Source organism: Phalacrocorax aristotelis, chromosome 21 (genome assembly GCF_949628215.1).
Source record: "Phalacrocorax aristotelis chromosome 21, bGulAri2.1, whole genome shotgun sequence".
NCBI classification, from domain to species: domain Eukaryota; kingdom Metazoa; phylum Chordata; class Aves; order Suliformes; family Phalacrocoracidae; genus Phalacrocorax; species Phalacrocorax aristotelis.
In genome coordinates this window covers 937,385-959,098 of record NC_134296.1, presented here as the reverse complement: position 1 = coordinate 959,098, position 21,714 = coordinate 937,385, and the positions used below count along the sequence as shown (strand labels likewise).

Below are 21,714 nucleotides of genomic sequence, written 5' to 3'. Positions count from 1 at the left end.
CGGCGCGTGCGGTTTGTTCCGGCGGTTCGTTCCCCCTCTCCCCTCCCCTCCCTTCCCCCCCTCCCCCGGGGTTTTGCGCCTCTCATTGTTCTCCTTCACATTGCATTTCTACTGTTGTTTCTTTTAATTTTCATTATTAAACTGTTCTTATCCCAACCCACGAGCGTTACCCTTCTGATTCTCTCCCCCATCTACCGGTGGGGAGTGAGCAAGTGACTGTGTGGGGCTGAGCTGCCGCTAAACCACGACAGTCTTTTTGGCGCCCAACGTGGGGCACGAGGGTTGGAGATAACAACAGCTGCTGGTCACAGCACCATGTTGTCCTTTTTGCAGTGGGTGTTAAAAATCGGTGTTGGTTGTTTGAGTCTGCTGTGTTCTGCTGTGATTAGTAATGTTTTGCCTACGAGATTTGTTATACAAACACTCGTTTTCAGCTTTACCTGGTATTTGGGGTTTTTGCTGAAACCGTTGCTGTACTTCGGATACCACCTTGTTGAGGCAATTAGCAATTATACCTCCTCCTCTGAGAGATTTTATATGGAGGAAATACAGAATAATACCTTTGCAACTTTGTTCTATGATGTCTGTGCCTTTGTTACAACAACGTTTTTGTATCTTGAACATCCTTGGGTGGTTAAGGTGCAGTCATTGTTAGTTTTTGGGCATGTTGTTTTGGTTTTGACTAAGCAACTTAAGAATATCACCCAGAAATCTGCCCCGAGGCTTGATAGTTACGAGTGGCAGGGCATGTGGGATAGCATGGGCAAATACCTAGGGCAGTGGGCACCCCCAGTGTTTTGGAGTTTCACCCCCGAGCAAGTGCAGAATCCTAAAAAACTAGTAGAATATTTGGAAAAAGTATGTTGTTACGCTGGGAACTCCAGAGAGACACAGATAACTGCAACGTGCTGGGGTCTGGCCCATGCATACCGAGCCCTGCTCAACAGTATTCAGTGCCCCCAGGGGGAAGAGAATGTCTCTGGATTGAAATGCAAAGTGACTGGCACTGTAGACAATCCAGCCCTGACAACAGGCACTGCAGCCACTCAAACCCCCACAACAAGTACCGGAGCTAGCTCAGAAAATAAACCCGTACCAGTATCAGTTGCCCCCATACATAAGACGAAATATTGGAAGCGGACATCAACTCGTTTAGAACGGGATGATGAAGAACCAGGGCCATCGCGGGGAGAGGAGGGAGAAGTAATAAATGAAATAGAGACCACCCGATCCCTGTCCTTAAGCGAGTTGCGAGATATGCGAAAAGATTATAGCCGTCGTTCAGGTGAGCACATTGCCACCTGGCTGCTCCGATGCTGGGATAATGGGGCCAGTAGCCTGGAACTAGAGGGAAAAGAAGCCAAACAATTGGGATCCCTTTCTGGGGAAGGGGGCGTTGACAAAGCAATTGGAAAAAAACCACAAGCCCTCAGCCTCTGGAGGCGACTCCTGTCTGGAGTGAAGGAAAGGTATCCCTTTAAAGAAGATGTTACATATCGCCCAGGAAAATGGACAACTATGGAGAAAGGCATCCAGTATCTCAGGGAATTAGCTGTGTTTGAGGTGATTTATGGTGACCTGGATGATCAACGGTCATCCAAAGATCCAGATGAAGCCGAGTGCACACGACCCATGTGGCGGAAGTTTGTACGGAGCGCACCATCTTCGCATGCAAACTCATTGGCAGTGATGTCCTGGAAAGATGACGAGACACCAACGGTGGCAGAGGTGATAGATAGGCTCCGGGATTATGACACAAATATCTCTTCCTCGCTTGTCTCTGCTGTGGAGAAACTATCCCAAGAGGTCCAGCAACTCAAAGAAGATCTGTCCTACTCCCCACCTCGACAGAGCAGTGTCTCAGCTGTTAGGAATAAGCGTCCTTTGGCTCAAAGAAGGGGATACACACCACGGGCCACCCTATGGTTCTACCTGCGTGACCACGGAGAGGACATGATGAGGTGGGATGGCAAGCCTACTTCGACCCTACAGGCACGAGTACATGAACTGCAAGGAAGAACAGTCACTCAGGGAGGCTCTTCCAGGAAAGCTGCTGCTCCAGTTTCCAGCGAGCAAGTCCCCAGACAGAGGAGTAGAAGCGCAGATTTTATTTCTAAGTGTAATAGAGGGACTCCTGATTCACATTTACAGGAAGTGAGTTGTGACTGCCATGATCAGGACTAGAGGGGCCCTGCCTCCAGCCGGGTGGAGGAAAGGGATAACCGGGCTTACTGGACTGTGTGGATCCGATGGCCTGGCACGTCCGACCCACAGGAGTATAAAGCTTTAGTGGACACCGGCGCACAGTGCACCTTAATGCCATCAAACTATATAGGGGCAGAACCCATCAGCATTGCTGGAGTGACAGGGGGATCCCAAGAGCTAACTGTATTGGAGGCCGAAGTGAGCCTAACTGGCAATGAGTGGCAGAAGCACCCCATTGTGACTGGCCCAGAGGCTCCGTGCATCCTTGGTATAGACTACCTCAGGAGAGGGTATTTCAAGGACCCAAAAGGTTACAAGTGGGCTTTTGGTGTAGCTGCCTTGGAGACGGAGGAAACTGAACAGCTGTCTACCTTGCCCGGTCTCTCAAAGGACCCTTCTGTGGTGGGGTTGCTGAAGGTCAAAGAACAACAGGTGCCAATCGCCACCACAACAGTGCACCGGCGGCAATATCGCACCAACAGAGACTCTCTGATCCCCATCCATAAACTCATTCACCAACTGAGGAGCCAAGGAGTCATCAGTAAGACCCACTCACCCTTTAACAGTCCCATATGGCCAGTCCGGAAGTCTAATGGAGAGTGGAGACTAACAGTAGACTATCGTGGCCTGAATGAAGTCACTCCACCATTGAGTGCTGCTGTGCCAGACATGCTAGAACTTCAATACGAACTGGAGTCAAAGGCGGCCAAGTGGTATGCCACAATTGATATTGCTAATGCATTCTTCTCAATCCCTCTGGCAGCAGAGTGCAGGCCACAGTTTGCTTTCACATGGAGGGGCGTCCAGTACACCTGGAATCGACTGCCCCAGGGGTGGAAACACAGTCCTACCATTTGCCATGGACTGATTCAGACTGTACTGGAACAGGGAGAAGCTCCAGAACACCTTCAATACATTGATGACATCATTGTGTGGGGCAGCACAGCAGAAGAAGTTTTTGAGAAAGGTGAGAAAATAGTCCAAATCCTTCTGAAAGCTGGTTTTGCCATAAAACAAAGTAAGGTGAAGGGACCTGCACGAGAAATCCAGTTCTTAGGAATTAAATGGCAAGACGGTCGTCGTCAGATTCCAATGGATGTGATCAACAAAATAGCAGCCATGTCTCCACCAACTAGCAAAAAGGAAACACAAGCTTTCTTGGGCGTTGTGGGTTTTTGGAGAATGCATATTCCAAATTACAGTCTGATCGTGAGCCCTCTCTATCAAGTGACCCGGAAAAAGAATGATTTCAAATGGGGCCCTGAGCAACGACAAGCCTTTGAACAGATTAAACGAGAAATAGTCCATGCAGTAGCTCTTGGGCCAGTCCGGGCAGGACAAGATGTAAAAAATGTGCTCTACACTGCAGCCGGGGAGAATGGCCCTACCTGGAGTCTCTGGCAGAAAGCACCTGGGGAGACCCGGGGTCGACCCCTAGGGTTTTGGAGTCGGGGATACAGAGGGTCTGAAGCCCGCTATACTCCAACTGAAAAAGAGATATTGGCAGCATATGAAGGGGTTCGAGCTGCTTCAGAAGTGGTTGGTACTGAGGCACAGCTGCTCCTGGCACCCCGACTGCCAGTGCTGGGCTGGATGTTCAAAGGAAACATCCCCTCTACACACCATGCAACTGATGCTACGTGGAGTAAATGGGTTGCACTGATCACCCAGCGGGCTCGAGTAGGAAACCCCAGTCGCCCAGGAATCTTGGAAGTGATTATGGACTGGCCAGAAGGCAAAGATTTTGGATTATCACCAGAGGAGGAGGTGACACGTGCTGAAGAAGCCCCACTGTATAACAAACTGCCAGAAGATGAGAAGCAATATGCCCTGTTCACTGATGGGTCCTGTCGCCTTGTGGGAAAGCACCGGAGATGGAAGGCTGCTGTATGGAGTCCTACACGACAAGTAGCAGAAACTGCTGAAGGAGAAGGTGAATCGAGCCAGTTTGCAGAGGTAAAGGCCATCCAGCTGGCCTTAGACATCGCTGAACGGGAAAAGTGGCCAGTGCTCTATCTCTATACTGACTCCTGGATGGTGGCAAATGCCCTGTGGGGCTGGCTGCAGCAATGGAAGCAAAGCAACTGGCAGCGCAGAGGCAAACCCATCTGGGCTGCCACATTGTGGCAAGATATTGCTGCCCGGGTAGAGAAACTGGTTGTAAAGGTACGGCATGTGGATGCTCACGTCCCCAAGAGTCGGGCCACTGAAGAACATCGAAACAACCAGCAGGTAGATCGGGCTGCCAAGATTGAAGTGGCTGAGGTGGATCTGGACTGGCAGCATAAGGGTGAACTATTTCTAGCTCGGTGGGCCCATGACACCTCAGGCCATCAAGGGAGAGATGCAACATACAGGTGGGCTCGTGATCGAGGGGTGGACTTGACCATGGGTATTATTGCACAGGTTATCCACGAATGTGACACATGCGCTGCAATCAAGCAAGCGAAGCGGGTAAAGCCTCTGTGGTATGGGGGACGATGGCTGAAATATAAATATGGGGAGGCCTGGCAAATTGACTATATCACACTCCCACAGACCCGCCAAGGCAAGCGCCATGTGCTTACAATGGTAGAAACAACGACTGGCTGGCTGGAAACATATCCTGTCCCCCACGCCACTGCCCGGAACACTATCCTGGGTCTTGAGAAACAAGTCCTGTGGCGACATGGCACCCCAGAGAGGATTGAGTCAGACAATGGGACTCATTTCCGAAATAGCCTCATAGACACCTGGGCCAAAGAGCACGGCATTGAGTGGGTGTATCACATCCCCTATCACGCACCAGCCTCTGGGAAAATTGAAAGGTACAATGGACTGTTAAAAACCACACTGAGAGCAATGGGGGGTGGGACATTCAAGCACTGGGATACACATTTAGCAAAAGCCACGTGGTTAGTCAACACGAGGGGATCTGCCAACCGAGCTGGCCCTGCCCAGTCAGAAATCCTACATACTGTGGAAGGGGATAGAGTCCCTGTAGTGCACACAAAAAGTATGCTGGGCAAAACAGTCTGGGTTCTTCCTGCCTCTGGCAAAGGCAAACCCATTCGTGGGATTGTTTTTGCTCGAGGACCTGGGTGCACTTGGTGGGTGATGCGGGAGGATGGAGAAATCCGATGTGTGCCTCAAGGGGATTTGATTTTGGGTGAAAACAGTCAATGAACTGAATGGCACAATGTGAACTGCTATATAATATTGTGTGTCACCTCTGTGTTGTATCAATGATATCAGAGTACGAGCCTCCCAACCCATGGAAGATCAACTATGAAACAAGCCGTGCAGCAGTGATGGAACGATGACTGACTCGGTATGCAGCAACCCAACGCCACACACCATCTCTCCCACCCGGAAAGACTGATACAACAGATGGAGCCCAGAGTCATGGACTGCGTGAACTCAATGGACATTTTAATGGACATTTTACAGGGAAGATCCATGAACTAAGGGAATGATGTCTGTGTATTATGTTAAAGGATGGGAAGGGGAGGGGTGGTGGTTGGTACGGTTGTATTGCATCATATGGGACCTGGGCATGGTGTAAGTGGTATGGAATAAGGGGTGGAGAATGTGCTGGTTTTGGCTGAGAAGGGGTTAATTCTCCTCACTGTGGGGGTCAGCTACCTTTCCAGCTTCCCGCGCTCTGCCGCGTGGCGTGGCAGGGGGGGCTGGGAGGGGCAGGGCCATGGTGGGGGCGGCTGACCCCGACTGGCCAATGGCAGGTTCATTCCATACCATGTGACACCATGACCAGTATATTGAGGGGGGGCAGTGGCAGCGCGCGGGCGGCGCGGCGTCGGGTCGGCGGGCGGCGAGCGGCTGCGGCGCGTGCGGTTTGTTCCGGCGGTTCGTTCCCCCTCTCCCCTCCCCTCCCTTCCCCCCCTCCCCCGGGGTTTTGCGCCTCTCATTGTTCTCCTTCACATTGCATTTCTACTGTTGTTTCTTTTAATTTTCATTATTAAACTGTTCTTATCCCAACCCACGAGCGTTACCCTTCTGATTCTCTCCCCCATCTACCGGTGGGGGAGTGAGCGAGCGACTGTGTGGGGCTGAGCTGCCGCTAAACCACGACAGCATTCAGTAATGCTGCCTTCTCTGCATCCTGTGTCACCAGGGCACCCACCTTGTTCAGCAGCGGGCCAACAGTTTCCCCTCTCTTTCTTTTACTACTATGTATTCAAAGAAGCCCTTCTTGTTATCCTCGACATCCCGTGCCAGATTTAGTTCCAAGCGGGCCTTGGCCTTCCTCGTTGCAACACTGCATACCCTGACAACGTTCCTATATTCCTCCCAAGTGGCCAGTCCCTTTTCCCACATACTGTAAACCTCCTCCTTCCATTTGAGTTCTTCTAGAAGCTCTTTGCTCATCCACATGGGTCTCCTGACTCCTTTGCTTGACTTCTTTCTCATAGGGATGCACCGATCTTGAGCTCGGAGGAAGTGGTACCAGCAGTCTTAGACCCCCCTACCTATGGGATTCCTCCAAGCAGGTCTTTGAAGAGGCCAAAGTTGGCTCTCCTGAAGCAGCATCAGTTTACCCAGCCTTTCCCCCAGCCCCTTTGCCAGGTGCATCAGGGTCAGGTGGGTGGCTCACAGCTGTGCTCTTCCTCTCTTCAAAGCCATCTCTGCTCCTTCAGTTCATTGCAGCACATTTTATTTGTGAAGACAAAAAGGCAAGGACCAAACACAACCATTGAAAAAACATGTACATCATGAGACCAAAATAACTTACACTATTTACAGGAACACATCGAGGTATAAAATATATGTACACACCTTGTCCTCTGACAAACCCAGACCACTGGCCTGGGCTGCACGACCTAGCAGAGAAGAAAAAAAAGAAAGCCTTCACAAGAGTTGGCCTCTAGGAAACAGCTCCAAGCAAGAAAAGGCACCTGCTGTTTGTGATCCTTGTGCAGCGGTAAGGGAGGACAGAGCAGGCGACATGATGCTGCAGCTGCCTGAGCCCTGCTGCAGGGCTGGACCAGAGGATGTTGGGTGGTCCCAGGATGTGGGGGATGCAGAACAGCTGGCAGGTACCAGGGGCAGAGCTGGTATGGGTGGGGGGGACAAGCCCCCGGGGGCAGGAAGAAGGCAGAGGGCTGTGCTTTTCTGGGGATGAGGCCCAGGAGGCCAGGCCAGGGCCTGAGGGGTTGGGGGTTGTGCTGGGCTTCCCCCCAGTTACAGCTGGAGCACCACTTGCAGGGGCCAGGGGTCCCCTTCATTACCCAGGAGGGTGAAAGGGGCTCAGGGGGGTGTGCAGCCTGCAGGATGGAGAAAAGCTCCAGTGAGCTTGCTGAAAAGCGAGAGCTGTGTGCTCTGCAGGGATCGTACCTGGACCCCATCCAGCATAGGACAGGGGAAGGACTGGGATAGGGGCACTGGGAGAGCACCCTGGGGAGCAGGCACTGGTTCTGCAGCGCCAAGGCAGGAGGCAGCATCTGAGACCCCCAAAGCAGCTGTGCTCAGAGGTGCTGGGGAGGAACAACTTACCTGGGGGTGACAGGACCCTGGCGCTCCAGCTCCTCACAGCTGGCAGATGCACCAACAGCCTGTCCTTTTGTGCCATAAAAGCTGTGGGTGCTGGGGAAGGGGCAGTGCCCAGGCTCTCTGGCTGGGCTCACAGTGGTTTGGGGGCCCAGTGCTTTTGGGCTCCTGAGGCTTCTTCACCCTCGTGTGCAAAGCTCAGCTATGGGCCAGCACTACACCATCAGCAGAGGCTGGAGCTGAGCCCTGTGTGCTGGAGGGAGGAGACCCACAGAGCAAGAGTCAGGCCCGGGAATAAAAGCATCACCCAGTGATTTGAGGAAGTGAAGGACCTCCCTGGACTGCAGGTATCATCACACCCTTGGTACAAACCAAGGCACCCAAGGGTGAAGCAAAATGAAGTGCATGGTCTGAAGGCAGCTCCAAACTGCCCCTGCAATGGAGGGGCTGGCAGAGGGGCTCAGAGGCCACAAGAGGGACTTAAGCTATGCAGCAGTGCAAGTCCCGAGCCCCAGGGGAGCATCCCACTACAGTGCAAAAGGATGAAACAGCTCACCAGCTTCCTCTGGTAGGCCAACAGTCCTCATCATCATCCCTAGCCCCACCTCCACCTCGGCTATCCAAGCACACAGCCCCGGTCTGAGCTCCGAAGGACCAGAGTCCAAAGGGCTACCCTTGCTAGACCACCTGCATGTTGGGACCTTGTGCTTTAGTGTTTGGGGGAACCTGCCCCCCAAACTGACAGTGTGGCTCAGAGCTGCAAGCCCCTTCCCAAACCCCACTGTGCCAGGGGAGGGGGAGGACAGCCCTGTGTCGGCTCCTCAGCCCTGATACAGGGGGTAATCTGGGGGCTCAGCTTCTCTCACAGACTGCCCCCACCCTGGACAGAGGCTTTTATAGCACCAGTTCCCTGCTGGTCCAGGCTGCCTCCAAATTACAGCAGGCTCTGTGAAATGGGGACTAGGACCAGCCCATTCCAGACATGTGCTTTGCATGGACATTTCCCAGACAAGGAGGACTTCATTGCATCCACAGCAAATACCTGTGAGAGCAGAGGCAGGAATACAAGCTGAGCTTAACCTTTCAGAGGTCCCTTTCCATCCTTCTAAGGAACAAGAGGGACCACTGCAAATCAGCCCAAAAATTAACAGCAACAATGCTGAACCTCAGTCCAAGCATTCCACCAGCAATGGGAGCAAAATGTCAGTGTTGTGACTCAGCTGGGGGATCCCACTACAAAGGTGAGAGCTGGGAGCACAGGACAGTGCAGGACCTGGTCCTGCTGTGCTGCCCAGGAGGAGGCGGGGGGGCGTACAAGGGGTGGCTCAGACATGCAGCGAGGTGGGGGTGAGGCTACATGTCCCCAGGATGAATTCAAGTGTCAAAACTGTAACAATAACAATAAGAGAAGAACAAACTAAAAACACAAACTCCCCACCCCATCCCCAAAATAAAACCGAATGACAACAGCACCCAGCTTGCACCATGAGGTAGCTAAACCAGATCAACACCCAAGAAACACTCTCCTGCATGGGAAACACCAACCCACATAGATACTAAGATGTACGTACACACACACACACACACACACACACACACACACACACACACAGAGCTATGCGATCACAGTCACCCCTTGCTTCAAAGGCCCCACCTCCAGACGCTTGCTGCTGTGCCACTGTACCCAGCTCCCTCCACCTCCAGGCTGCAAAAGCCTTGAAACATGCTGCTGCACCGAGGTGGATGCTCAGCATCATCCAGGGCTGGCCACTCAGCCCTGGGAAGTCAAGCAGGCACTTGCAGCCTACCCGTGGGAAGAAACCGGTGGCGAAAGGCAAAGCAGGTCTGACCCCGAGCACCACAAGAGCAGGTCCCTTCAGCGACTTCAGCAGGGAGCAGCGAGAGGTTTCAGGTCAGGCACTGGCAGATCTTGGTGCAGACAGTGATGCACATGGTACACCTGGCTACGGACAGTCAAACACACACACCCACGCCCACAGACCCCCCCCACCCCTCTGACCAAGTGAAGGTTAAACTGGCTGAGGAAAGAGCAGAGAAACCCTCTCCAAGAGAGGCTTGGCGGGTAATGCCTCCTCCAGTCCCCACATCTGTGCTTTACTCTGGCAGCCGTGGTGCACCGTGTGTTTCTGTTTGCCCCCTCTGGTCCTGCTGGGTGCACAGCCCAGAGCTGCCAGCACTGCCACTGCTGCTCCACCAGCGTGGCAGGAGGGCTCCTCGCCTCAATGTGGCTGCCAGTCCCGGGCTGCGCAGGGCTTGGACATGATCACAAGGGACCAGTCACCGTCCTGGGCAGGGATCACACTCACACACTCCATCATGCCTTCTGCCGAGACAAAGCAGCAGCGTGGGGTTTTTTCCCCTCCTCAAAAGGCAAAAAAACCCTATCAAATCAACAGAGATGCTCCTGCCTTTCAAGATGCAGAGGAATTCCTGTGCTCCCCTGGAATGGTTTTAACAAGGGACGGTGGCAAATGACCTGGCGCTGGTCCACAAGTCACCACGGTTGGACAAAGCAGAGGGATAATGGTCTGTGGTTTATGGGGCAGCTCCTGGAGCCCCTGGCCTCTGAGATCCCAGTTCAGTGCTGGTGGGATAATGTGGAAAAAGCCTTAAGTTATAGTTCAAAAGCTGATTCTTCTGTGACAAAGGGGAAGTGAGAGCATGCATGGCAACAGCACCACTCCTGGGGTCTCGTTGGACCATCCCCTGCTCTGTCCTGCCCTGGGCCAGGCAGGGCTTGTTGTGGGACGGCCACAGCATTGGAGAGAGGGAGGAAAGCTCCAGTGCGAGATCAGGGCCTTGCCAGCCCCTTACCCAGGAGAGAGGGAGGAGTGAGCCTGGACAGGCTGTGTCCTTGGGGACAGACTCCTAGACAGAGCCCACAGCCTTTCATGGAGGCTGGATTGTGCGAGATCATCCACTGTAGGATTGTCTTTCAGGCATGGGGTGAATCAGTGGACTTGTGCAAGACCAGTGTGTGCAACCCCTTCCTCACCCCACTCCCAGCACAGCTGACTCCATCCTGGCCCAAACCCCGGCTGCTCCATGCCTCCGGCTCCACGGGGGCTGATGGGCCAAACCTGAGCTAGGCCCATCCCCAGGAGAAGGCTGAGAGCAGAGCCTGGGTGAAGGAGTTACAGCGTCCAGCTCCCAGTGAGGGCAAAACGAGATGGGCCACAGGGGTGGGGGGGTGACAAACCCAGCCTTGGCTTCTTTCTTCTGTAACCTCTGTCCTTGCTTCATTTCTCTGTCTCAAGGGGGTTAATATGCCGCAGGAACCCACCACAAAACCCCAAGGTATCAAGAGCAGGGCTAAGCAGCACTTCCCATCCCCACTGCAAAGCACGGTGGGCACACTGGGAAGAGCCCAAGAGCCATGGGTCAGCTGAATTTAAGACTGGGGTTTGGAGAACATCGAAGGGAACTGTGGAAGGTTTGTCTGGAAGCTGCCCAACAGAGATCTTCCCAGGCTTTCTGTGCCTCCACAGCTGGGACATGGCAAAGGAGCTCAGAAGTGTGTGCCTCCAATTGCTGGGGACATGTAGAAGGAGGATGAGAAATGATGGGACTACCTGGAAATCCTTCTGCAGACCCCTCACAGCAGACAGGCTGTCCCACCAGTAATGTCTCCAAAGAAGCAGTTCCTCTATGCTGTGGTCCTGGCCAGCAGACACCAAATGTCCTCATGGCTGTGGAGTGGAGAAAGGCTCCTGCAGGAACCAGCCCCAGAGCCAACAGGGACAGAAGAAACACATCATGAGGAATGCTACATGAGCCCAAGTGGCAGGAGGGAACTGGGTGTCTCTGAGAAGGATCCAAGGAGCTCTGACCCCTAGGAGTCCCAGCAGGCGTTGCAGCAGAGTGGGTGAGAAGAGACACAAAACATTTCCTGGTCACTGGAAAACCATCAAGAAACCTCAGCAGGGGGGAAGGTGGAGCTGGCGGTGCCCCATGAAGCTGCCTCCTCACAGGAGCTGGCAGTGCTCAAAGTACCAGATGGGACATTGTCCATCTATTGGGTCAGGCACAAAGAAACCTGTCCCTGGGGTGAGCTCCTGTAGATGGCAGGGTCTTGATAGCAAGGGAGAGGTACCCCGATCGTCACCCTCCTGACACATCGTCCAGTCTTTCTGCAGTTCCTAGTTCGACCCTGCGGGTAACCTCCTCCCACTCCAGAGCTTCACTGTCAAGTCACTGAGAAACAAAGGTGAGAGGGATGGCGTGACTCAGGGGCTCCCGCAGGAGCCCTGCAGACATGCTGCAGGGAGGCACTGCAAAGAGATGCTCCCCACCCCCAGCCCATGGCAGCATGCAGCCCACAAGACTTCCAGGCTCTATTCTCTTGGCAGGAGGTTGCCCAATCCATTTTGGGGAGCAGGCGGGCCCAGCTGGGGCTCAGCCTCCAGCTCACCCCACTGGCAGCTACTGGGGACAAAGGGGAATGGTGATCTCCAGGGCTGACCCCAACAACAGGACTCCTGCACCCCTTGAATGAGCTCTAACGAGGTGAAAAGCAGTGATACTGCAGGGAGCTGCTGTGCTTGGTCTCCCCAGGGCATGGGCTGCTTTGGGGGTGGCTGCTGACTCCCGCCCCACCATCCATGCAAGCCACAGCTTCCACAGAGCTGCCACAGTAGATGTGGACACTTGGCAAGGAAAAAAAAAAAGAAAAAAAAAGCAAACAAAACAACGTGGGGGATGTGGCTGGGACAAAGGGGCAAGTCACTTCTAGCAAGGATTTATCAAGTGGGAAAAAAAAACGCAAAATAGTTTCATACCGTGAAGAAGCAGCTCAGACCAGAGAGAAAGAAAGAAAAAGAGAAAGAAAGGAGCAAAAGCAAGCAACAGAGAGAAAGACAGAGGGAGAAAGAGATGGAGAGAAAGAGAAAAGAAAAGACAGAAGAAGAGTGCATGAGCGAGAGAGTCAGAAAGAGCAGGAGGGTCAAGGCAGACTAGTAGCACGACCCTTTATGGCAAGGACGCGTCGTGGAAGGCAAGGGGTGAGCCCAGGCACGTAATTCCATAACTTTACCCGGCAGTCACTGTGGCACAGATGGGAGGTGGGGAGGAGGAGAGACAGAGAGAGACAGAGAAAAAGGAAGGGAGAAAAGGGACATGGTCGAAAAGAGGATATCAGAGTCTTGCTGCTAAAGAGCTCCCCGAGAGCAGCAGAGGATGCCCAGCCCCGGGGAAGAGGGGTCCCTGCATGGGGGATACCCAGGGCATCACCGGAGCATGGCAGGGGACTGTCGAGGGCATAGCTCTTGGCACCGCAGCGGGCAGGCCACGTCGTGGGGCAGGCTAAGGCAGGCAAGATGAGATGAAGGCGTGGACCGACTAGAAAGCTGCGAGACTCCCCCCTTCCTTCCCTCCCTCCCTGCTCCCTGCCCACTCAGCACACGCCCACCCCAGCCTGGGGATGACAGTTCAACCCAGGGGTCTCCCACCTCCCGGGGCTCTGGGGAGCAGAAAGCCCAGGGCTCACCTGGAGGCGGTGAAGATGTGCTTTGAGTTGGTGCAAATGGCGTTGATGGGGCTGTCATGCCCTTTGATCTCCCCAACTGGGGTGAAGGTGTCCACGTTCCAGACCTTGATCATGCCTCCTCGGCAGGCACTCAGCACCATAGGGCGGCCAGGGATGAAGGCCAGGGCACACACCCAGTCTTTGTGGGCATTGGGGATTTGCTGTAGGTACAGGCACAGAGCAGAGATCATAACCAACACCCTCTGCAGCATCACCAGCAGCCTCACGCACCCAACCAGGGAGGCTCAGATCCTCACTGTCGCGTTGGGACTGATTTGGATCATGGGGCTAGTGATACAAAGTCAGGAGGCCAGCGGATGGATTTAGAAGTCAGGGCTTGGTTTGTCCCCCAGGCAGGAGACAGCAATCCCGTCTTCAGAGATGAACAGAACACCTGACGCTGCAACTGATGCTACAGCCTGTGTGCCGGGGGAGCCGGCAATGCTGAGTGCCCTACGGCACAAACTTATGGGGGTAGAGCCACCTCGCATGGGCACTGCCAGATTCCCAGGAATGGGAGTGCCCTCCCCGGTTAGCTCAGTGCAGGACACTGGCACCAGGCCCCTGAACAAAGGCACCAGCAGCAGCACTGCTCTGCCCCATGTTACCCCAAGGACCTGTGCTGTTTGCTCCCCTCCAAACCTGGATAAGTTCCTGCTGCTCCAGATCCCACTTCTTTATGCCATTGTCCCTGGAGCCGCTGAAGAGGATGTCTCCCTGGATGGCCAGGCACTCGATGCCATCATAGTGAGGGGGCTCAAAGTTGTGAGTGGGGCCAATATTGCCCACCATGCCTTCAGCAATCTCGAACACCTGGGGGAAAAAGAGTGGGTGAAGAACCCCAGATGGCACTGGAAACAGAGTTGACGCTGTCTTGGAGAACTGGGCCATCGCCTTCTGTTTTGTAGGCTCAGGGCACCCAGAGTGATGCTGGAAATGGGAGCGGGCATTGGTGAGTGGAGTGTTTTTGGGGGCTGAGGTCTCTCCAGAGGTCCTGCCACCATCAGGGGAGGTCTACCACCAGAGACAGCCCCCATTCTGCTGCATTTTACTCATGGTGAGCTTTCACACACCTCCATGAGCCAAGCTAACAGCTTGCAGCTGTCAGAAGAGTGGGATTCTGCCTCTGTCATCATCTCACTATCCCTCTCCACTCCCCTGGTGCCAGCACCAATCAACCTGATAAAAACCAGCAGAAACCTAAGAGGGAAGGGCAAGTTCTTGCTGTGCTGGAGCTGTGAACAAGCAGGCACAAAGCATCTGTACTGGGGAGGAGAATCAAGCAGAACAGGGTGAGCTGCTAACCTGGGTCAGCAATAATATGCCAATACCACCACAGAGCCCAGGGGATGAGAGAAACGCAAATCCATCTCCAAAGGTGCATTTGTATTGCGGACCAAGCAAAAGGCAAGATTTAGGTTGGGCTGAGATATGCAAAAACCTCACATGCAGAGGTGAAAACAGGATCTGGGCTCAGATTTCAGGAGGAGAGAAGAGACCTTAAGGGTTGCCAACATCTGGGCTTCCCTATGGGACACAGGGTTCTGCACTCCAAGGAGGAGAGTACCTTGACGTAGTGATCTTTGGAGCCTGTGACCACCAGGTCATGGTTGCTCGCCGTCTGGTTTACCGTGAGACACATCACAGGCCCTATGTGGCCACTCAGCTTCCCAACGGGCTGCAACCTGAGTTCAATGACATGGGTCAGCCAGCCCCTTCCCAGGTACCCTCCCACCAGAGACCCCCAAAGGCCTGGAGCCCTCCAGAAGCGGTTGTTTCCTTCAGGGATTGTGAGCAGGGACCCCCTTCTTCCTAGTGATGCCAGGGGAGGAAGGCAGCCTCAGAGCATGTCAACATCTGGCTACAGAGCCTTGGCTGCAGCAAGGGGTCAGCAGCCCAGTGCCCACCTGGCAGGGAGAAAGGCAAGGGCAAAACCCAGGGGGGTACTGCTGCTCATCCCCCATGTCTTTCCCCCTCTCCTAAGCTCTGTGCAGCTCATGGAAATAACCCCCACTCCAAGTAGCCCCATTGCTGCTCATCACCCCTTGGGTCCCACAGGAAAGGGTCCTGAAAGTCCTTATTCTAGGCCACTTCCATTGCTAAAAGGCTTTCACTTTCTCTGGGGGAAGTAATTTCAGGCCCCTCTGGGCAGACAGCCTCCACTCAGCATCCCTAAGCTGTCCTGCCCACCCCAGCACTCCCCCTCACCTGCTCAGCTCCCAGATGCGGACAGAGTTACCAGTGGCAGCATAGAGTGTGGTGCCAGTGGGGTTGAGAGCAATCTGGTTGATCTGGTGCTCCCCCTGCACGCTGGTGACAGTGCGGGTGGTGGTCCCAGCACATGCATCCCCAGACATCACCTGTCCAGAAGACCTAAGGAGAGAGAGGTCAATGTGGGAGGATGAGCAGAGATCAGAGCCACCGAGGCCCCACTCGGGAACCACACGGGGTTGTTGGCTCCAGGCTGGCACAGGTGGGTCCCACATCAGGAATGGGCCCTACAGGTACCACCATCTCTCTGTCCACAAAGGGATAAACAAGACCTCTGTCCGTAGGCCAGTGCCCTGCTTGCAGAAGGAGCCAAGGATGTCAGGTGTGTGCGTGACACGGAACACCCTGCCCTGGTTTCCACTTGAGGGCTGCTTTTCTCTCCTCCCACTCCTCTTTGCTTCCTGCAGGAAGAGCTGACTAGTGTTGCCAGTCAGCACAGGGGGCAGAGGTATTTGGCCTCTGCACCTTTAGGTCAAGGTAGATGAGCTGAGGCTGGAGCTCTATGCTGGAGCGAGCTGGTAACCCTGACCTGCCATAGTCTCATAACATTTGATCCCTGCTCCAGACCAGCAGACCACAGCCACAGCCTGTCCCATGCTCCTTTCTGGTCCTCAAACTCCTCATAAAGATCCGAGTTTCCCACTGGCAAGCCTGTAATTTACTCAGCCACAATACTGTTAGGGGCTGTGCCTCCTCTATGGAGCTGCTGGCTCTCTCGGCCATCCCCAGATGTAGCTGTAAATCTCTCCAAAACTCTTCACCCTGAGCCTTTGCTGCAGGAGGTCCCCATGGGTCCACTCCCCCCAAGCTCTCTCCCAACCTCCCTGTTCCCTTAGGATGCAGCACTGCAAACTGGCACTAACGCAGCTGGTACTTGGCCTTCTCCCCAGACCCAGTAGATCCTGGGACTGGCTTCTGCAAAGCCAGAGATGCCCAGAGTGCCCAGAGTCCCCCACAGCTGTTCCCGCCTGCCACGTACGTGAGGGTGCGGATGCACCGGGCTGAGTCCCGGATGTCCCACACTTTGATGTACGACGTGGACACGGTGAACACCAGCCCCGTGTGGCTGCAGTACTTGATGGAAACCACGTTGTTTGGGTGACCCTTGAGGGAAGCAATTTCTTGGCCTGTCACCAGGTTCCACATTTTGCAGCTCCGGTCTGTGAGAGGAGGAAAGTGCCCAAGAGCGTCAGGCTGGGAGGGGTCCCTCCGAGGGCATGGTGGCATGGGGGTAATAACCCTTCTGAGCATTGCCTCCCTCCACCCACAGAGCCAGAGGAAAAGAGCCAGAAAGCCCCAGCACCAGGGCAGTGCAGGGCAAGGCACAACACAGAGGGACAGGAGAGAGGCCCAGGAGGAACCATCCCCATGGTGCCCAGCATTTCATGTATTCCCCTGTGCCAACCTGCTCCCATTTGCAGGCCAGCAACCCCCCAGCCTCTCTGTCCATCACGCACCTTTGGACCCAGTGAAAAGCAGCTCATCAGTGGCATCCAGGCAGAGCACAGGCTTGGTGTGTCCTTCTGCCACGGAGACACACTGCAGCGGGGCTGTCCGGGCATTCTTGGTGCCACCCACTGGGTTAATGATGCCCCTTGCGTGGGAAAGAAAGAACAAGCATGGTGGGGTGTATGTGGAGGGGCATGGGAGAGCAATAGCTGCCTCACCCCAAGCATCTTCCACTGCCTTTCATCGTGATGGGTCCCTCCATCTGAACCCAGCATGTCTGAGCAAAGGACTTTGCAGAAACCCCAGGAATCTCCCCAGGAGCAGCCCCTGCCTCCTGCCTCTGCCCCAGCAATACCAACTGGGAAAGGGGGGCTGTCCAGTGGCCTCTGTCCACCTGCAGAACCTCTCACACCTGGCCAGCACAGACCCAAGGAGCCAGGAGACTCAGCTCATGGTCCTCAGGTCAGTCTGGGACAAACCGTGCCTTCTCCAGCCTGAAACTCTGCTGGGATGAATGTTTCAGGGTATCAATATCCAGCACCCCAGTTCCTTGGAGGCTGTCAGCCTGTGGCTGGTGACAGCTGGAGACAGGGCCCCGCTCCTCTACATGAGACCACGAGGGTGACGGAAGTACGGCACCCACGTTTGCCCCCAGCGTCCCTGTCACAAGGCTGTGGAAGCCCTGCACCCACTGCTGGCTCTGGGCAGGAGAGGACCTACCCCTGCCAAACCTCCCTCCAAGGGACGCCTGCGCATCTGCCAACCCCCTCTTCAGCAGTGCTCAGGGTGGTGAGGACCAACAGCACTACCCTTCCAGACCCCAGCATGTGTGGCCACTGACAGCTCTTCCCAGCTGGCGTCCCAAAGCACAGCCTCCCCACGGCCACGGGGCACTGAGTTGTGCCAGTCTCACAGGCAGGCTGAGGCACGGGGCTGCACAAGGGCAGGCCCGAGGCCACGTAAGGTTTGCATTAGCCACGAGGACAAACACAGGCTCATTAATTTGGGTTTGGAAATGAAATGCATGTGATCCTTCCAATTTAGCAACTGCACTTACAAACTCACATTAAACGGCCCTCCCCTGACCCCTAGTGTTTCTACCAGTCTCAAGGCAACACTGAATCTGAATGGAAGTCCTGGCTCCCCTGGGTGAGAGGTTATCAACGGACATGGCACGGCTGCCTGGCAGCAAACTGCCCAAGGTGATGCAGCACAGACACAGCTGGTGCCACCTCCCCAGTGATGGTGGGAACTCAGGGCGTGGGCAACACAAGGGGACACCCCGGTGCTGGAGGGCTGATGTTCCTAAAGGATGGGGGAAAGGTGGCCCTCATGTTGGGAAACCTCTGGAGGCAGGAGCGGGTAGTGGGACAAGCCCAGGAGCACCTTAACCCTAAGGCTGACCTCTGTACCACAATCCGACTTGGTTTCTTTGGGGAAGAGCTCCACCCACCCACAACCCAGCACCAGGGAAGCACAACCAGGTGTGGGGAGCACCTGGAGATATTTGCCTGGAGGATGCTTGCAAGGACATGCTGGCAGCACCCAGGGCTGCTCACCCCCTTCCCCAGCATCACACCGTCCTGCTGGAGAGCTGGGGGACAGGACGGGACATGGTGGTGTCATGCTGATGAGAGCCCATCAGAGATGGAAGAGAACATGCTGCCACCCCAAACCAGCCAGTGCCCATGGGTGAGCCCAGTGCCACGTTTCCAATGGGTGATCAGAGCAGGAATGGTTCGAACCTAAAACCAAGGGGACAGCCAGATACGGGAGGTGGCATGCCAGGAGGGGTCAGCACACACAAGCAGGGAGGTGGGGGAGAGCAGCAAGGCGCAGGTGGAGCATGCAGGGACAAGGGAGAGCAGACTCATGAGACAGAGAGAAGGAGGAGGAGAGGAAGGGATAATAAATAGAAAGTTGTCTATACCTCAGCACCTCCGAGACAGAGGAATCGCTGTCATCAGACCTAGGGGCAGAAAATTAGCAGGATTATGGGAGAGAAAACCCAGACTAGAAGAGGCAGTGGGAGTCAGAGATGGAGGATTGTTATTGCATCCAAGCCAGTGTAGGACAGAGAGAAGGACGAGGGGAGAGAAGGAGAAAGAGGAGCACACGTGGAGAACCGGGGGAGAGGGCAGAGGAGCAGGAGTGCATGTGAGGATCAGACAGCAGATCTCCATCAGGGAATGCCAGCGCTGCTAGCAATGCTTCGAGATGAGGGCAGCTGCCCAACCTGCTGCAGGGGGAGGCTGGGAGGCTGGAGCTGCATTTGTGGGTTGGTGCCAGTCCTTCAGCTTCCATGAGCCCCCATCCTGCCTCACCCCAGCCTGCTCCACAGCCTTTTCCAGTGGTCCAAGTCTGGCACTGCTGTGTCTCCAAGTAGGGCTTAGCCAGAGGCCAGGGCTGCAAGCTCCTGCAAGCAGCTAAGCTCAGGAGACACACAGCAGGCAGGACAGGACAAGGGTCCAGCATGGCCCTTGCAAAGCATCTGCCCCCTCATGGAGAGGAGCAGGGAGCGAAAATGGTCACGGGAGGCTGGCTGGAGCTGACCCAGGTCCTGTGCTCCCACACCCCACCATGGGACCCAGTAGGTGCCGTTACTGTTATGGTATGGGTCCCCCTCACTCAGACCCTCCTGCCCCACCAGGACTTACTTATCCAAGGCAGACCCCTGGCTCTGGTTGCTCGTGAGACGGGAGAAGACATTGCGGTCGTTGCGTGGACGGGTGGGTGGGGATGAGGGAGGCGTGAAGCCAACATCAGGAGGCCTGAGCCAGGAAGGATTAGAGGGACACATGACTCAGGAACTGCTCACCTGGCAGCTGCCTGGCACACCAGGGCCCAGCAAGAGCTGGCCCAGCCAGCACCTCTCCCCACTTGTCTGGGCCACCCAGCCTCTCCCTGCCCATGTTGCCATTTCTCCAGCTCCCAAGCTCACCTGGCAGGTTGCCCACGGTCATAGGATTTCCTCCTTGTCAGAGGCGAAGTGTCTGAGCCACGAGATTGCCTGGGACTAAAGCAAGTGAAACAGAGCACAGTGAGTGGCTGCCCCCTCTGCTGGGATCCCTCCATGCTGAACACCCATGTCCTTCCCCAGCAGAGCAAATAGAGAAGTTGGGTCCCTCCATTCTCATCAGAGGATGCCTTGAGTCATCCCATAAGCATGGAAGCTTTTGGCAACCCAAGAAGACTCCAAGAAGGCTGATAACCCAGGACAGTGAGTCAGGGACCCTTGCATGCCCCCTTTCTTTCCCTCCTCCTGGAGTACCCATCTCTCCATCTGCAGAGGATACCAACTTATTCCTAGACACTCTCCAAGTCCCACTGGAGAAATCCACCACCACTTGCTGCAGGACAAGCCTGGACAGATGCAGAATTGGGGTCAGCATCACCTCTCTGCAACTCTACAGCCAGGGTACAGCTTCCCACCTGGTGGCCCACGCCTTCATGAGCCTCCCAATGCCCAGAGACCCATCACCCCATGCTCACAAGGTGCTTCCTCGCGTGGGCAGGCTGATGGTGCGTGACACTTTCTCCTTGTAATAGGGGTCTCGGATGGAGGAGCTTATCCCATCCTCTTTGATCTCCATGAGGGATGCCAAAGACTTGGTGATGTTCTTGGTGGAGACATCCAGCGTGGGTCCGAGACACTCAGCTGATACTGCCTTCATCTGCCCCGAGAGCTTGGGCTCTCCCTAGAGCAGGGCAGAGGGCTCAGGCACAGGCAGTGTGGGGGGAGGACAGCATGAGCAGCCAGAGAGCTGTGGGCTGGGGCAGCTCATCTCTGGCCACAGGAGGTTGAGTACCCCGTGTCATGCTGGGATGCCCGTCAGTGACGGCTCTCCGTACTCTAAACAAATGTGACAGCCTGTGCAGAATAACAGGCGCTCTCTTCCACCTTTGCCTGCAATGGACGCAGCACTGCACAGGGACCTCCCTGGCACCCACTCAAATCTGGAAGGTATTGGCTGATGTGGTGGGTGTTTCCCAAGTCTCTGGTGCTTCAGAGGACCCCAAGACCAGGAGGCCTGGCTTCCCCCTTGCCTAGAGCTGACCCCACCCAGAGACCAGCCATACTGCCTTATGCCAAGCCTGGCTCTCCAAGGGTCAGGTTGCAGAGCAGAGGCCTGGAGCATTGCTGAGCAATGTGCCCCTCCGCCCCTCCTCCCATGCCCTGTGATGGGCCCACACAGGAAGACCAACTAACCTTGAACGTGAAGTCATCCTGGCTTGCCGAGCCCTTCATGGTGAAAGACTGGGAGATGCTGCAAGGAAAAGGCAGCAAAGATGGATCTTCAGTGCCAAATGCCTTTCAGAGAGCAGGCTGCCACTGGCCCAGCAGACTCCTTGGGTCACCCCCTGCTCCCCAGCTCCCTTTCTCCAAGGGGTGACCTAGTCCTCACTGGTGTCTGAGAGACTTCTCTGCTCCCCTCCCCAAGGGCTGGGCACCACAGGAAATCTTAGGTGGGCCTTTGCTCATCCAAGTCCATCTGTGAGGTCCCATGGGTGGCACCAGACGTCCTGCCCCACCCCTGGCCTCCCCAGCCACCACCAGCTTGTGCAGGGCTGGGCAGGGTGCTCACCTCCCATCTGAAGCCAGGCTGAACTCCGAGACCTCCTCATCGGTGCTGGTGTAGCCGTTCTCTGTGCAGGAGGGAGAGTGCGTGTCAGAAGCGCAGAGGGGACCCCATCGTGCTGAGCCCCGTCTGAACCGTGCAGTGGAGGGGACAGCCCGGGTGGTTGGGGACAGGAAC

At 55.2% G+C, this 21,714-nt stretch overlaps 1 protein-coding gene across 2 annotated transcripts in view; it reads right to left on the bottom strand.

The window, feature by feature from the left end:
• Nucleotides 1-6,842: 6,842 nt before the first annotated feature.
• KIF21B (kinesin family member 21B) overlaps nucleotides 6,843-21,714 on the bottom strand; it is a 41,985-nt gene continuing 27,113 nt past the window's right edge. The window contains exons 23-35 of one of the 2 annotated variants that reach the window (XM_075115265.1): nucleotides 21,544-21,604; nucleotides 21,168-21,225; nucleotides 20,450-20,655; nucleotides 19,899-19,973; nucleotides 19,615-19,728; nucleotides 18,888-18,926; nucleotides 16,966-17,102; nucleotides 16,488-16,668; nucleotides 15,446-15,610; nucleotides 14,805-14,922; nucleotides 13,880-14,050; nucleotides 13,199-13,398; nucleotides 6,843-11,907 (exon numbers count right to left, since the gene is read on the bottom strand). In XM_075115265.1, the coding sequence (XP_074971366.1) occupies nucleotides 11,853-11,907; nucleotides 13,199-13,398; nucleotides 13,880-14,050; nucleotides 14,805-14,922; nucleotides 15,446-15,610; nucleotides 16,488-16,668; nucleotides 16,966-17,102; nucleotides 18,888-18,926; nucleotides 19,615-19,728; nucleotides 19,899-19,973; nucleotides 20,450-20,655; nucleotides 21,168-21,225; nucleotides 21,544-21,604 (1,580 nt within the window). In that variant the 3' untranslated portion in view covers nucleotides 6,843-11,852. The remainder of the gene's footprint in view (nucleotides 11,908-13,198; nucleotides 13,399-13,879; nucleotides 14,051-14,804; nucleotides 14,923-15,445; nucleotides 15,611-16,487; nucleotides 16,669-16,965; nucleotides 17,103-18,887; nucleotides 18,927-19,614; nucleotides 19,729-19,898; nucleotides 19,974-20,449; nucleotides 20,656-21,167; nucleotides 21,226-21,543; nucleotides 21,605-21,714) is intronic. The other variant, XM_075115267.1, reaches the window with a different exon arrangement.